General features: G+C 42.2%; 2 protein-coding genes across 2 annotated transcripts in view; both read left to right on the forward strand.

The window, feature by feature from the left end:
- The first annotated feature begins 5,365 nt into the window (after positions 1–5,365).
- Positions 5,366–10,041, forward strand: LOC118786918 (stAR-related lipid transfer protein 9-like). The gene is made up of 11 exons (XM_036542275.1): positions 5,366–6,414; positions 6,666–6,869; positions 7,216–7,399; positions 7,496–7,642; positions 7,866–7,959; positions 8,113–8,264; positions 8,614–8,678; positions 8,775–8,977; positions 9,261–9,340; positions 9,470–9,628; positions 9,940–10,041. Exons 1-11 carry the CDS (start codon positions 5,432–5,434, stop codon positions 10,039–10,041), a joined length of 2,373 nt encoding a protein of 790 aa, XP_036398168.1. The 5' UTR covers positions 5,366–5,431.
- Positions 10,042–15,040: 4,999 nt separating this feature from the next.
- Positions 15,041–15,690, forward strand: part of sptb (spectrin, beta, erythrocytic) — a 29,991-nt gene continuing 29,341 nt past the window's right edge. Inside the window, exon 1 of the mRNA XM_036541734.1 lies at positions 15,041–15,366. The gene's annotated coding sequence lies outside the window, so the exon portion shown is untranslated. The remainder of the gene's footprint in view (positions 15,367–15,690) is intronic.

The raw sequence follows: 15,690 nt of genomic DNA on the forward strand, positions 1-15,690 counted from the left end.
TGATTCTCAGGTACATTTCAAAGAAGGTTGTCAAGCAGAGGAGGCTGAGTCTGTTATCAGCTATATCCCAGAGAGTATCTTAAATAGGAGTGAGAACCAGTACTTTCTAAATTACAATCCAAGTCCCTGTCCTAGTGCACAAGGGCACAGAGTAACTGTGTTGACAAACAGTAGGTGCAATGACACAACAGCAGCTGATGAGAGAACACTGACAACTTGCATAGTTTATGAACCCAAAGGACAGGAGCTTGTGAATGAGGCTCAAAGCAAATCTACTACAGTCCTTAAACCCTGTACCGATGTGGAAACAGCAGATACATTACCTATTCCCAGAGTCGAAGGGGAAGAGTTGAATGAGGAGGTAGAAGTTGAAGGTGTCGAGATTATTTCTGTTGTGCAGGATCCTGACAAATCTGACGCTGATGTGGAGATAGCTGAAGAAGATGAATGGGAGGAATGTGAAGCTCGAGAGACGAGAGGTTGTTCAATGAAAACCATAAAGCGATTCAAACCTGAAAAGTTGTCTTTGCATTCAAAGAAAAGCATAAAGAATGCCACACCTCCCTTGAACAAATTTCTCAGGTCAACACCCAGAGGAAGTTGTGCCAGAAAACAAAATAATGGTACCCAGGAAACCCATAAACATAAGCTGAAAATATCAAAGAAAAAAAGTTTAGAAGACAAGGATGTGTCTGCATCTGCCCCAGTAACCAGAAGGAGTCTGAAATGCAAAGATGACTGTAACAAAGAATTACCCCACAGCTGTGGTGAAGAAAATTCAGAACGGGATAAAAAGCCTCTTTTGGGTATTAACAAAACCACCACAAACTCATCTGCTGTTCATTTTATCTCAAAGGACGGTATGCCCAAAGAGAGTTTTGATGTTCAGATGAGAGAGAAGGAAAGTGATGAGGGGACAATTATAGACATGGAGAAATTAGTTCAAAATCCAACCGTAGTTTCACAAGAGCAAAAGAACGGGCTCCTGCTTAATTGCCTACAAGCTACCAGTGGGGAGAACATGCGTAGTCCTATTGATCAAGAGATCTCTGACGTTGTGCAAGAGCACATGAAGTTGTCTATGAAAGAAGGTCAGGATGATACCAGTACTGATGAGCAAGAGTATGAAGGACTTACGTCTATGTTGAATGTACACAGGAGAAAAAAATCACTTAAAGAGTTAAATCTGTGTGCCCTCTCCAGTTTCACCAGCTGTTGTCCTGTTGGGAATGTGCAAACAACAAGCCCTCCTGAGATGATCAGTGTTCTTGAGAGTGTAAAGAATAACAGAGATCATTTACACAGTGCTCCAACTCTTGGGCTAACTTCCAAACTCCAAGCTCCAACCCCTGAGATCTGCTATTCAGTTTACCAGATGTTTCCACACACTTCTGAGTCTGAAGTTATGAAGGATGACTATGTCAGAATGGATATGGCTGACTTTGATCTTGAACAGCTTGCTCTGCCTACCCTTACATCAAGTTCTCAGAATCAAACAAGCTCAGGAACCAAAGGAACTGAATCAGGTACGTTGCAGAATGGCATTTCCAGTCAGGTGGGCCAGAACAGTGGAGAAGGAGGGATAAAGATGCAGTCACATGACAGAATAAATTATGTTCATATAGGTGACACTGGTAAAATCAGCCCAAGTGCAACTGGAACAGCAAGAAAAGAACATGGAGATGGCAAAATGATGAACATACTCCCTGGTGATCAACATGCAGGTGTAGAGTCAAAAGAATGTAGACATTTACATTCCAGCACATCTGAAACAATAAGCATAGCGCACAATTCTCAGGATATTACAGATACGCAGAATGACAAACAGAGAGAAAATGTTTCTACAGCAGGAAACACTACCCAACAAGAAGTTATGATTAAAGGAGAGACCTTGGAAAAGGATGAAGGTAAACTTTCTATATCAATTAATATTTCCGGGAACAGAGTTCAAGGTGTACCAAGTGCAGATAAGTCATTTCCTTCAAGTAGTTGTAGGAAGGACTTAATTGGAATGTCACAAGTAGGGCAGAAGATGGAAATCACTTGCAATCAAGTACTGGAGCAGAATTATAGGAGAGATGACTGCCAGGATTATAAAATAGGAAGCAATATGCAGTTTACACAAGACAGACTGGGACATCTCAAGAAGCCTACACCGAAACCAGAGGGAAATTATTTAGAAAATGTCTATGCTTCAGGTGAAGTGGTCATTTTCACTCAAGCTAAGGAAGAGGAAGGGAATACCATTTTTCCACATTCAGAAGATACTTTGCTGAAACATACCTGTCCTAACACAAACGACAGTGGACTTAATGGACCAGGTAATGAGGATTACCTTGATGTACGAATGTCCACCTGGACTGGTCCACTTGAGCATGAGTCCCAGCACTTAACTAAAAGATCCCAGGAAATCCAGGCAGAAATTTCTGCTTTCATGAAGAAAATGGATTCAACTGCAAAATTGGAAAATTCAAATGAGCCCACTAATTCAGGGGAAGACAGAGAATGCAATCAGAACACAATGGAGCTGATGGAAGACTATAAACATTTACAAAATGAGTCTGAAGGCTATTTATGTTCAGTGGAGAACTACCCCCTTGAAAATGGGGTATGTTATCAATATAGATCCATAACTGGATTAGGTGGTAGGGGGTCCTCTAATATTGTCATTCCAGATGGTATCAGCCATACTAGCAAACAACTGTCTGAATCCAAAGTGGCTGTTTGCTTACAATGGTCAGAACATGACAAGAGTAAAGAAATAAAGAGGATGGAGAGGACCATCCCGCTGTCCGTTAACTCCACTGTGGAGTTAAAATCCAGCTGTTTATCACAAAATGTGAGACAGACAGACACTGTTCAAAGTAGTTCTGCCATATGTAGCTTAACAGAAAATTCCACCCCTCTCTTTCCAGCTGAAAACAGATTGCACAGTGTTTGTAATCAAGAATGCTCTGCACAATGCAGTTCCTTATACCAAACCACAGAGGCACAAGAGCTTAAACATAATATCCTAGAGGCAAAAAGGCAAAGAGATTTAGGTAGCCCCAGTTCTGCAGAAAGCACTGGACAGACAGTTTTGGAAGGTGCTAATGAAAAACCAGTGAATAATCATCTTGTAAATTTAGAAGAATGTGTAGATGTAAAGGAAATTAATAAAACCTCTCCATCATTCCCCTCTCCATCTCAATTCAATCAGGATGGCTGTAATTCAAAGGCAAAGCCTCATGGAAGTGGCATTAAGGATACTGAGTTTGTGAAATCTGGTTACACAGGATCCAACCAGTTTAGCAGCAGAAGTAATGTTGATCACCAAAGGGGAAAGCCAAAGAGATTCAGAAGGTTAAATACAAAAGCACCCCCGTCTTCATCTACTGAATCAATGTTAGACTCATCATCGGAAGAAAGGGTTATCTCAAGAGTGTATCCCAGCAAGTCTTCATTTACAAAAAGTAGACCTGGTGTTCAAATGCATTATAAACAAGAAATGCTGATTAACAACAGTAGAGCATGCACTGACACCACAATTGACCAAAGTGCAAAGTCTTCAGCAATTCAGACGATCAACAAACTAGATGATAAACCCAGAAGTGGGAACAGTAGGTTTCAGAGGGAATCTAAACCCATAATAAAATCACTAAAAGTGTCACATGTGGAGAAAAATGCCACACCTCCCCACAATGAATATAGCACGCCTACAAACTTGAATGAAGGGCATCATGAAGCATCAAAACCCCACCTTAAACATCATGAGTCAAGCAGTACAAAGAAGGAGAAAGTCCTGCAACAAGACAGACAGACATCGCTTAAAAGTGATGCAATAATGCATTTTGCCTCCAGTGACATAAACCCTTTTGTCCATTCTTGGCAAGATGTGGAGTCAGGTAGAGGGACTTGTAAAAACCAAGTTTTTGGAAGCGCCACTGACATCTCCTGCAAAGCTCCACTGGTGGATGGTGAAAACAACCAAGTCACTAGGTGCCACAGTGTTGACAATGGGTTAGACATTCAGAATTCCCCCTTTTATTCTCATCTGAGTACATTTGCCAACAATAAAGGACTTTCAAGCAGCTTTGAAGATTTCCATGAACAGGACTCCTCAGAGTACCAACTCAAAGCATGCCATTGCATTTCCTATGGTGACAATGGAGAAAACTTGAGAACATGTGATGCTTATAGCAATGGTGTTTCTGGAGATTTGGGCCACAGCTCTGGTCAAGTGGATGAGATAATGCTTGTTTACTCTTCTGAGCAGGAGACTGTAGCTAACCCACATCAAGACTGTTCCATGTTGACTTGTGACCATGGCACCCAAACTACCACAGTGGATGGCAGACAGAAAAAGAGGACCCGTCACAAGAGGAGTAGTACTCAGGTACCAGTGGTCAAAATGGAAAATAGTGGTACTGGGGTGACTACGACCTGGAAAAGCCTCCAAAACATGTCTCATCATCTCTCCCAGCTAATCCACAACACCTCTGACCTTCTGGGAAATATCCAGTGCATCAGAGATAAAGAAGCCCATCTGAATACCAGTCATGTAAGTAGTAATATGACTCATAGATGCAACAAGAGAGACTGTTCTACTCAAACAGCTGTGGACGTTGGGATCCAGACAGAAGGACTTCCAGTGCATTTGAGCCGAGGAGACATTCAGAATACACAATTATTCGAGGAGCGGTCCAAATCTCATGAAGTCAATGTGATTGTTAAAGTCATTGGTTCTGATAGGCTCAGTATATCACAGGAAGAAGAGGACATTACTTTGACTTTGCAGGATAGGGCCAGGGACAGAAGGGCTACTGAAAAGATGCAGAGTATGCCTGATCTTCGGCTAGCTAATTCCATTGCAGTAGAAGCATCTCGATTCTCAGTAGACGCTGTTCCTCAGAAAGTTGGGGCTTCCACACCCTCCTTAGTGAATAATATGCAGATTCACAGCCACATCAGTCCAAGTGATTCTCTCATTTCTTCTCCTGAGCATATACCTGAAAGTACTCTGCTCGCAGCTAACCTTGGGATATCCAGGATAAGCAGCAGTTCGTCAAATAAGACCAGAGAAGGAAAGCGGATGCCTTTGAAGGATGAATCTGTTTGTAATAGAGCTCGTCAGAAACGGTCACCCAGACAAGTGTGTTTCATTGATCGTGCTTCCTCTCCCATTCTAACTGTTGAGGCTGGGGCAGCTACCCAGCTGGGTAGGAGCAAATCCACTCAATGTCTTCTTAACCATCAGAAAGCTGAGATGCAGGAATCAGTTTGGGAACAGTGTGAGGTCCAGTCTGCCTCCTGGTTAAGGTTCCAAGATCAAGAACGGAGATTTCTATCCAAGGATTTAAAAATATCGGAACGAGTCTCTCAAGGTTGTGATCAGGCTGGAAAGCCAAATTCCTTAACCTCTGATAGATCCATTAGCATCTCCCTTGGAAATATGAGTGATGTCTCTCACCCTTGTTCACAACTATTTGAAAGATACTCTGTCAATCCAGTGGTTTGCAGAGCCAAAGAAGATCAAAAGAATTCAAGAAATGTTACAGATGGAGCAAAAAAACAGACTGCAAATAAGATCCTCCAAGTTTCTAAGCCCTCAGGACATCAACCAGTTTCTGAAAGCCCTAGATGGACCTCCATATCACAATATTTGAGTGACCGAGCCCCTGTTCAGGGTCACAGTTTCTCATTGATGTCTAGACAGCAAGACGAAAGTCAGCTTCTTGGTTGCAGAGAGGAAGTGACAATCAGTAGAATATCACAACAAATGTCCACTTTTGATAAGAATCCAAGCTACAGCACCAATGATCTAGAGTACTACCATACACCATCTGAAGATGCTGGTGAGTACTCAAGTTGTGCCCTTGATACTTCAGATATCAGCGAGGAGACTGTCCAGGTTCAGGATGATGATGCAGCATCCGTGGCACCAAGTGAATGCAACACAGACATTCTTGTCAGCATTAACCCTCTTGCGAATGCCACCCAGAAGGAGCATCCTAAGGTTCCGGAGGATCTGCCGATGCACAACAAGTTCTCCAACTGGTCGGGCGTAAACTATCAGCCACCTTTAAATCTGGGCAGCAGTGTGTCTCCATCAGATCTCACTCGTGTCACCAGACAGAAAACAAAAAGCAGGTGTCCAGATGTGTGCAGCTCAGAAAGTCAGGGGTCAGGTTTAGGGGAAGAGAGAGTGGCCTTGAGGAGCAACAGGGCAAAGGAGATTGAGATGTTGCGGAAGGAACGGGAGCAAGTAATGGCTGCTGTTCGCCTCGACATGAATCCTCACCAACTGACTGTGGAGCTGACGGAGGCTAAGCTGCACTATGGCCTGGGGGAAACTGATGCGTTGCTGAAGCTGCTGAAGTCCAATTCCAGGGAGGGGCCCTCTGCTGTCCCCACCAAACAGCAGCTCTATGACAGGTACTGCCATCTAGTCTAATACAGGCTTTTCTTGAAAGGATGTGGGAAAGTCATCTTTTTCTTTACAAAGGAAGCAAATAAAATAGGTGGTACAGTGATTGTCAATGACCAGTCCAGCAGTATTTGATAATGGTTTTATCTCTATTATAAGAATTTCCATGGCGTAAAAGGTGTGATGCATGTGTTTATTGTACTTGTATTGAATTGTTTATTGTATTAGATGATGATCACCCTTGTGTACCTTTCCCCAGACACAGGAGAAGCATTGAAGGATTACGCCAGGAGAGAGAGGCGCAGCTCCAAACCTGCCGGCGAGCGCGCAGCCTCAGCCCCGGCAAGCACCCCATCCCCCCAGACCAAGGCACAGAACCGCCCACCAGGAGAGTCCCTGATTCGCCTAGTCGGCGCAGGGAGTACTTGCAACAGCTTCGTCAGGTGGTGGTGGAGAGCACCAGGTAAGACACAATAGGTGTTAAAAGATAGAGAAACAAGCTAGTTCAGTACATTGTTTTGATGTCCCAACATCTGTTCATAGTTGTAAAATGACTATTACCTGTTAAAAGAATAGACAATCTCTTTTTAGGCTAATAATCCCATATTTTGTTTTCCACACATTTAGGATATGTATGGTTTAAATGGGTAATACTTAAAAAAAATTCAACTAACATGGTACATGCCTTTGAAATTTTGGTTACAGTCATGATAGATGTTTGTAATATATTTAATGTCTTGTAATGTATCAAATGGAGTCACATCAGCAAACCGAAGGATCACGCCAATAAGATTTCTGGTTCTCCTCAGAGTTCCAGAGCCCCCACGGCAGGTGGGCCAGTGCCCCTCTGAGATCGAGCTGCTTCTGCGGGACTACGGCCGGGCACGCGAGGAGGCCAGGACGGAGATCGCGCGCGCGCGGGACCGGCTTCGCGAGAGGACTGAGCAGGAGAAGAGACGACTCCAGCAGCAGGCTCTGTCTCGGGCAGTGAAGGTCAGTAGAAGGTCACACAGGCCTTCATCAGATAAATTATAAATAAATTCCCTGTATTTCACGTTTTCCCTCACTGTTATTTTCATGCTTGCTCAGGATGACTTGCGATTCCGAACCCGTGTCAGCAGCAGCACTCTCTGTACTGGGTCAAGCCTCAGCCTGTCCTCGGGCCCCACTTCTGGCTATAATAGCAGCAACACTGTCCTACTAAAAGAGGGCAGCAGACCTACACAGACACTGCAGGTATTTTTTTTTTTGGAAACTGAATGCCACAGTCTCCCCCACATGGCACAATGCTAACTGGTATTTGATGTTTGGTAGTGTTTTAATGATGTACATGCAGTTCTTTGATCTCTCTGAGGAGAAATATAAACTTTACAAATACTTTGTTTGATTTTTTATATCACTGTTCTACTTCAGCTCTGATATAATCTTTTATCACCTTATCCCTATTTCCTCTGGTCAGGTTCCAGAAAGTGGAGGGTTGAAGGTCAGAGGTCATCCTCCTTTACGGGCCTCACAGAATGTGGACAGTCAGCGACTGTGGCTCTCTGCCCAGGGTAAGGGATAAGCAACACCATATTCATTCCCATTCTGAAGTGTCTGGAAAACATGTCTCAGCCGGGTAGAGGCCTGTATAGCCTGATGTAATTGTCTATCAGACATGATATTACCTGCTTGAGAACGTATCCGTCTCCGCCTTTTATCCCCAGATGTACGTTTGGAGACACCAGTCACTGAGAGCAGCCCCCAGCAGCCCTCCCCACGTGGACGCCATCGCACCCTGTCTGTCAGCTTGCCCTTCTCCATGTCCACCTCCTACCAGGACATCGCCAAATGCACCCTCACAAGCGCTATCACAGAGGTAACTGCGACAACCAACACACAGCATATGACAGTTCTAAGCCACACGCACACACACTTTTCTTTCTTCCATTTTGTACATTACTGAAAAAGTCACCACTGTTGTTAAGTTATTGCCGACTGTGAATAAAGACCTACATTAAATATATACATCTTTGCTCTGTGTGATACTATTAATATTAAAGTTTGACATTATTTGCATTTTAGGCAAAAAAAATCTTCTAGTAGTAGTTTTTTCTGTTACATCATGTTTTTTCCTATTCAATGAATAGATACTTAGGGCTTTGCATGTATGTGTAATATAATCTCATACGTGAGCATACTTTCTCCTGTGCTGTACTTGTGCTTAGGTACGTTCAGCTGCAGCAGGAGACCTCGGCAACCTGCTGGAGGGGAGGGCCTCTGGAGGTTGGAGGTCAGTTGGATTGTATTCACTCCTTTTGCAGTGTACCCTGTCACCCAAGAGATAACGCTGGAAATAAACTTAATAGCCTCCATTTTCTCCCTGCAGGTACCAGGGAACAGAGCGAGGCGTGCAGGCCTTCTACAAGCCCTCCGCCAGCCCTTTAGTGCACAGCTTTCTCGGGGCTACGGAGCTGGAAAGGCCCCTGCCCAGCCTGTGGTGCATGATCCGGGATCACTCCAAGACCCACCTGTACCACGAGTCTGTCCACTCCACCTGGACCCAGCCACTGGATGACAGCACACAGCTGGGTGAGTACCTGCAGGCCCACTTGGTCCAGGACAAGTTGTACTCCCTCGCTCTGCTCAGAGGATTTCTGGAAGTCGGTGGCAGTATAGCATTGCGGTAAGGAGCTGGGCTCGTAACAGAAAGGTTGCTGGTTCAATTCTCAATTGCTTCAGTAAATATCCAGCTGTATAAATGGGTAACATGTAAAAATTGTTACTTATGTAAGTCGCTCTGGGTAAGAGCATCTGCTAAATGTCAATAATGTAATGTAATGTAAATGTAATTTCTGTCTATGATTCCTCCCAGTTTACCTGCTGACTGACCCCTCCGTGTGCCATCTCACACAGCCACGAGACTTCTGCTGCATCAGTACAGAGTCCAAACAGGTCTGTTGTCACACTCATCAATGGCTATTGGCATGAAGAAGCATTGTACAGAATGGCATTGCAAAGAATAAAAGCAGTAAAAATACCCTGTACCTTTCTCTCTGGCTGTTTCTCTCTGGCTGTTTGCAGCAAGGTGAGTGGGTACTGGCGATGCGTTCGGTGTTTGAGGAGTCTCTGCCACGCCCCAGTGTCGATGCTGTCCGTGGGGAGCTGCTGCCCAGCGCCTGGGTCCTGCAGCCAACCCTTCGCCACGGTCGAGAGGTCGTCAGGGTCACATACCTGCTGCAGGTAAGACAGAATTCTTCTTTGGTCATACTTGAAGTGCTGTACTGGATTCTGGATCCTCCATAATTGTCTTTATTCTCTTTACCCTCCTCCACCACCCGGTTCTGCATTTAGAGCATAAGTTAACCCATATCATGACTTGTGTTCTGTAGTCTCTTAATTGAATTTGTGCGTCCTCTCCGTTCTTTCCTTCCTTCAGGAAAGTCAGCCTTCACTTTCCAGTATCTTCCTCTGTCCACATTTCTGTCTTCATCTGTTCCACGTAGTCTTGAACTTCCATCCTGTGACCTTGCTCTGCCTTTTTTTCCCTTCAGGTGGACTTAGGGACTCCGGCCCTCCCACAGAGACTATTGAGCATTATTGCCAGAAAACAAGCAGCTGTCATTGCTGAGCTGGATGCATTTTTCTCACTCTGAGACAAGGGTAACTTGTCGTAATAAGCACTTAAGCTAAGCCGTAAATGGCATCAGATCTTTGCTTATCTTTGCACCTTTTTGTTTCTGTTTCACTTGAATTTCTGTTTTGAGAGCACTGAAGATGTCATTATTGTAAAAGATGTCAAACAGCTTGTTATTTTATAGCTTTTTATCGTAAAGTTTTGTCTTTTACTGTTTTGTTTTACAAAAAGCTAAATGCCAAAGACTAGTGTAGCAGCTGATTCAACCTTTTCTTGCCAAAGAATCATCTGGGACTGGATTCTTGAGGGTGCTAAGTCTCTATTTTCCTTGATTACACTGTTTCTACTGCATGTTATTAAAAGAGAACGTGAAAGAATCAGATCAGTTTAACCCCTTCAACACCGGGCTTGGAAATGTCAAGCTTGAATTTGAGCCTGATGTACATCAGTTGTGCCAAATGGGTTACTGACTGTAGGGTTAGAGAGGGACCATACACTATCCCTCCAGCCACTACTCCAGCAGTATTTCTGCTGAACAAAAATACAGTTCAGTCCAGTGTGGATGGATGGCTGCAACTGTCTGTGTACTCCAGTTTAATAGCAGTGTTCACAGGCTTTAAACAAAACCTATGAGATTATTTTACCCTTGTTTAAAACTTGAAGCATCACTGCATACAGGCACATAGTTAAACCTGTGTGTGTATGTGTGTGTGTGTGTGTGTGTGTGTGTGTGTGTGTGTGTGTGTGTGTGAATTTGTGTGTTCTGTGTGTTCCCCATGTTTATGCGTATATTTGTACACATGCATCTGTGTGTAAGTACAGGTATATATTTTATGAAGCTATTCTCTATATTCTGAGATTTTTCTTTACTCTCAAGATACTTTTCATTGAAGAACCCATGGCTGACACAGCAAGGCTAAAGAATTATATAAGGGTGCTTTCACATATGTCCCACTGGAGGACGCCAGAGCTTGATGTGTATTGATTTGTTAAATTTGTTTATGAACAAAGTCCACGCTGAATCTCAGTTTGGCAGTTTGGCACGGTCGCAAAGGTTGTGTCGGGGAATACTCAAGAGTTGGCTCACATTTTGACAGGAAGTACCTCCCCACTGAGTTTACTATGGTGCCTGCAATGCTGTCTGTGAGAACGGGAAGTAACTGAGGAAAATGTGTTTTTTAGTGTTCCTGATTGCTTTGTTAAAGTGTGAAAGAAGGAAAAATGATCCCACAACTGGGAGAAACGGAAGCACGTATAGCACTATAGGCAGCCAAAGACATTGAACTGAAACTGATGGCTAAACATTTGAATTTTAAGGATGATGTTAGCTACCAGACTGACACCCAAGCTAGTTAAACACTACAAAGCAGGAAGGAAAACTATGATTTGCCTAAAAGTAAAGTTCACTAACTCTCTTGTGACATACACAAAGTGGAGCTCTCTGGAGTGCACTTGCAGGGACCATACACATGTGCACACCATTTGTAGGGAGTGGTACACATAGGGCTACATATGTGAAAGCACTGTTAGAACCTTAAATAGCAAAGAATAAGAAAGTAACGTGTTTCCAGTACTAGAGTAGAGCTCTCATTCCCCATGTGAGTAGATGCCTGTATCCCAGTCTTCCTCTGCATAGCTATTGATTCTAGGTTATTCCTTCAATGTCTGTTTTGACAATGATAATACAAAGTACTACGCATAATAATACATTTTTATTTATGTACTCCAGAGTAGGACACCAGTGTAGATGCAATGTCTTGGATTTCCTGTTTGTGGTAGTTCAGGACTCCAGCTGCTGCACTGTATATTTTGAATGAACGGTTCCCACTGGAACAATCAATGAAGGAACTTGTACCTCTTTTCACTTTAGAGCTAGAATCAGGCAAACCTGAGCTGGAGCCTAGTCTGGCACATCCAGTGTGGCATCTCTGTTTGTGTAGCCAGAGCTGTGGTGAATAATCTCACATGCCTTTTGAACGTTTTGGTTTGCGGTGTTACAGACAACCCAACTTCTGCAAAAAGGATGCCATGCTTTGGTAGACAGTTGTAGAGCTTGACTTGTCCTCATTGTACAGTTTACTTGTTATGTTTCTCATTTATATAAAGGTGAACATGCTACTTTGTTTATGTCCTCATTGTTTTGCTCCGGTGGATGCAACTTGTCTGCTTGGTAAGCATGCATGTAAATAGGCCAGGATAGTGCACTGTTTGTTCTTACCAGCCTAGTTCCAGCTTTGCAATGAAAAAGGAGTATTTAGTGAGCCAGCCTAGTTCCAGCTATGCAGTGAAAAAGGAGTATTTAGTGAGCCAGTCTAGTTTCAGTTTTGCAGTGGAAAAGGAGTTGTGTGAGGTTACACTTTCCCCTGGACTGGGAAAATGAAGGCAGCCGCAGAGCGTGGAAGGATGTACAGAAATTTTATTTTCATAAATGTTGTTTATAAATCTAATTTTATGAATAAATGTAAAATAATGTTTGTATTGATACAACACAAATGACTATTTATGTTTTCATGTTTTTTAATACTGTATTGTACTTGATTTTGTTTTTACTTTTTTTTTTTTGTTTTTAATTCTGCATTCCAAAGTTTTTAGCACCCTTGTTTTAAAATCCCACATTTTTTTTTACTAAATTTATTTATGAGCGTAAATATATTATTTTCCTAAGTATATATGACATTTACTGAGAATTATGTCTATGTTCCATTTATTGTATTTCTCTTTTGAAATATGTTCTTTGCAATAATATTCCGTGGAATGCCTCTTGATGTTTATAACCTGAATGGTTTCCATCGTATTTTATTTTTAAAGTACTCTCAATGTGTAAAGCACTATATCCGCACATAAATATGAAACAATTTTATGTCATTTTAAAATGTGGCACTTTTGTGTACTACGAATTATCTTGTGTCAACAGCAGAACAACATGATACTTTTGTAATAAAGACTGAATGTTACCACTCAGTTCATTTATTGTTAATTCAGAAGCTTATTATCCAAGTCATGTGGCTCACATTTTGCCGTCAGAGGGTCCCTTGTGTGTACTTACACTTAAATTTGACATGGAAATGTTCAAATGAAATTGTCAAAAGCTACAATATACATTGCCTGAATCATAATCATTTATAGATATTGTATCACGGCATATTGAAGTTTTAATTTTTGTTGTCTATCAGTCCAAGAATCCATTGTGTCTAAGAATCCATTAGTCTGTGTGCTATAGCTCAGGATACTCAGTATGGAAATGGGTATAGCAAGACCCTGAAAGGTGATTGTCATGGAAGGGTATTTTGAGTTTCGAAAACAGTGTGTGCAGCCTGACTCAGTGGTTTGAAATGAAGTCAGCTTGTGAATGCTGCCGGAAACAGACTGTTCCATTCAAGATCTAACAATGTAATGTAGTTTATGTGCATATCTTAGAACTGAGCATCTGTTCTAGTAACAAACTTAAAATGAAAACATCTGTAGGAGTTTTGTTGATAACCAATTCATTTAGTAAAATTACTGTTGTTTTTTAAATTCAGGATCCTACATAGAGTCCTTACATAGCGCTGTTGATTGATACTGTGGATATCCCTAGTTTTTTTTTCAAAATAACATGTACTGGTAATGAAACACAAAATAATTGATGAAATGCAGGTGTAGTTCTCTCTGTATTGCTAAACCTGCCCCCTGGATAGTGGAAAAAATATTGTGAAATCCAGATATTTCAGTGTTTATAATTAGATTGACTATTTCACAAATTAGCAGTTCCAACAAGATTCATCTGAGTACTTAGCACGTGGTAACGGCTCTATGGGGCCCTGACCTAGAAAATCAACACTTCTTGGACATGCTGCCAGCACACTGTGCCCTAATACTCACACAGGAACTGGTGTCTGGAGAAAAGTTCCTACCTGAGAAGAGTTACTAGGTGCACAAAGAGTTACCTTTTGAGACTTTGCGCTAATTAGCAACTAGGGCACTGAGGAGAAGTATGAAGAGCAGACAATTGCAACTGTGACTCACGTGACCCGAGTCATATGATCTGCATAACCTTACATTTATTAAATCTCTTGACTCATCTCAGAATTGAGTCTAAACTTGCAGGAGTTAACATCACATCATTTACAATCAGAAGTAGGTGTGTCTTTTGGATGCCAGTCAGGTAAGCTGAATATAAGATGAAAATAATTTTATCAATGTTCTGCCCCCTAGAGGCAGACAGACATTGAATGTTAACAACTGCACGTGGTAGCGTTTTTAGAATGTATTGGTTGTTTATATTGAGTTTATCCATTTTGGAGACTATATTATCAGATTTCTTTTATTTTGAAGTGCCAGTTTAAAGCATGAAAGTTATATTTTCTCCTTTGTACACTGACCACGTACTGTATGCTCCCGTTGGTGTGTGACTACGCATGTCAGTGTCACCCATACTGACATCTTGCTCAGTATGGCTTTCCAAGCGATTGGACATGTACGCAAAACAAGAGCTCCAAAAATGAAGTAGTATGCAAACAGTTTGTTTCACAACACAGTTTGTTGCTTTACAACCCATTTATTAAAGTTAAAAATAGTACCTAAACTTAAGATAAGCTCTGCATTCATTGTACCGGTAAACCTTGTTTTTCCCCTTGCCCTCCTTTTTTTAAAATGACCTGCTGTAATAACCTTTTCCAGTGTAGATTGTTTCTCAAGATTTAATTTGCACAGCCACTGAGTTTGAAGTGTAAAATGTAAATAAATTCTTTTGAAGGTTTACAGGGGAAGGGGTCATGGAGTCTGAGCTGGAACAACTATTGAACATCATTTCATGGAAAGTTTTCACGAAGTGAAACTTTTTTCGGTCGAGGCAAAATTTGCCATTTCATTACGTCCCCTATTCATCTAGTTTACATTCCCTTGCCGATATGAAGAATGGGTGTGAGGGATACGGAGGTGACATTTCAGAGTAGGGCGGGGGGTGTCGGTGGCCGGCCAGTGGGGAGGGGGTAGGGTGCACAAAGTGTGCCTGCCATTTAAAGTCACTGCCTCTTGAAAGGAATGCACGCTCCCTGCGCAGCGAAGCTTCGGCGCGAGCTGTACGCACTTTATTTTTAACACACTGGGTGGGTCAAACGGCGGTTGACGGGAATGAACGGTGCGCACGGTGGCTCTCTCTCTGTCTCCTTCCAGCCCCGCTCCCCAACCCCTCTGCGCGTTCAGTCCTTACCGTGTGGTGCCCACGACCGTGACCCGGACCACTACGGTCTCGGTGGAATTATAATTCGTAAATAATTTAAGGGAATAAGGGAATTAAAAGAAGGGACTGCGAAAGAAAAATACTCTCAGTCAGCATCTGTTGAAGGATTGTGTCGTTTTGCAGGTATGTTTTTCCATTGAAAGTTCTTGATACTCGGTGGCAGTTACTCAAATAGCACGCTGGTAATGCTATAATTCAAAACCATAAATAAACACTGTTTTTTTTACATATTGTCGGTTGCGAATATTCTTTCTTATGAAATGACTGATGATTTCAGTGATTTGGCTAAAAAGAGACTAATGATTTAAATGGTTTTCTAAATTATTTCACTAAGGTGGATATTCTCATTATCTGGACTGGAAAAAAAGTGCACCAGAAGTACTGTTTCCGTACTGTACTGCTCCCAAAGACATTATGTTTATATAAAATTAACTATGCGAACGTTGA

The sequence above is a fragment of the Megalops cyprinoides genome, chromosome 12 (assembly GCF_013368585.1).
Source record: "Megalops cyprinoides isolate fMegCyp1 chromosome 12, fMegCyp1.pri, whole genome shotgun sequence".
Classification (NCBI taxonomy): Eukaryota; Metazoa; Chordata; class Actinopteri; order Elopiformes; family Megalopidae; genus Megalops; species Megalops cyprinoides.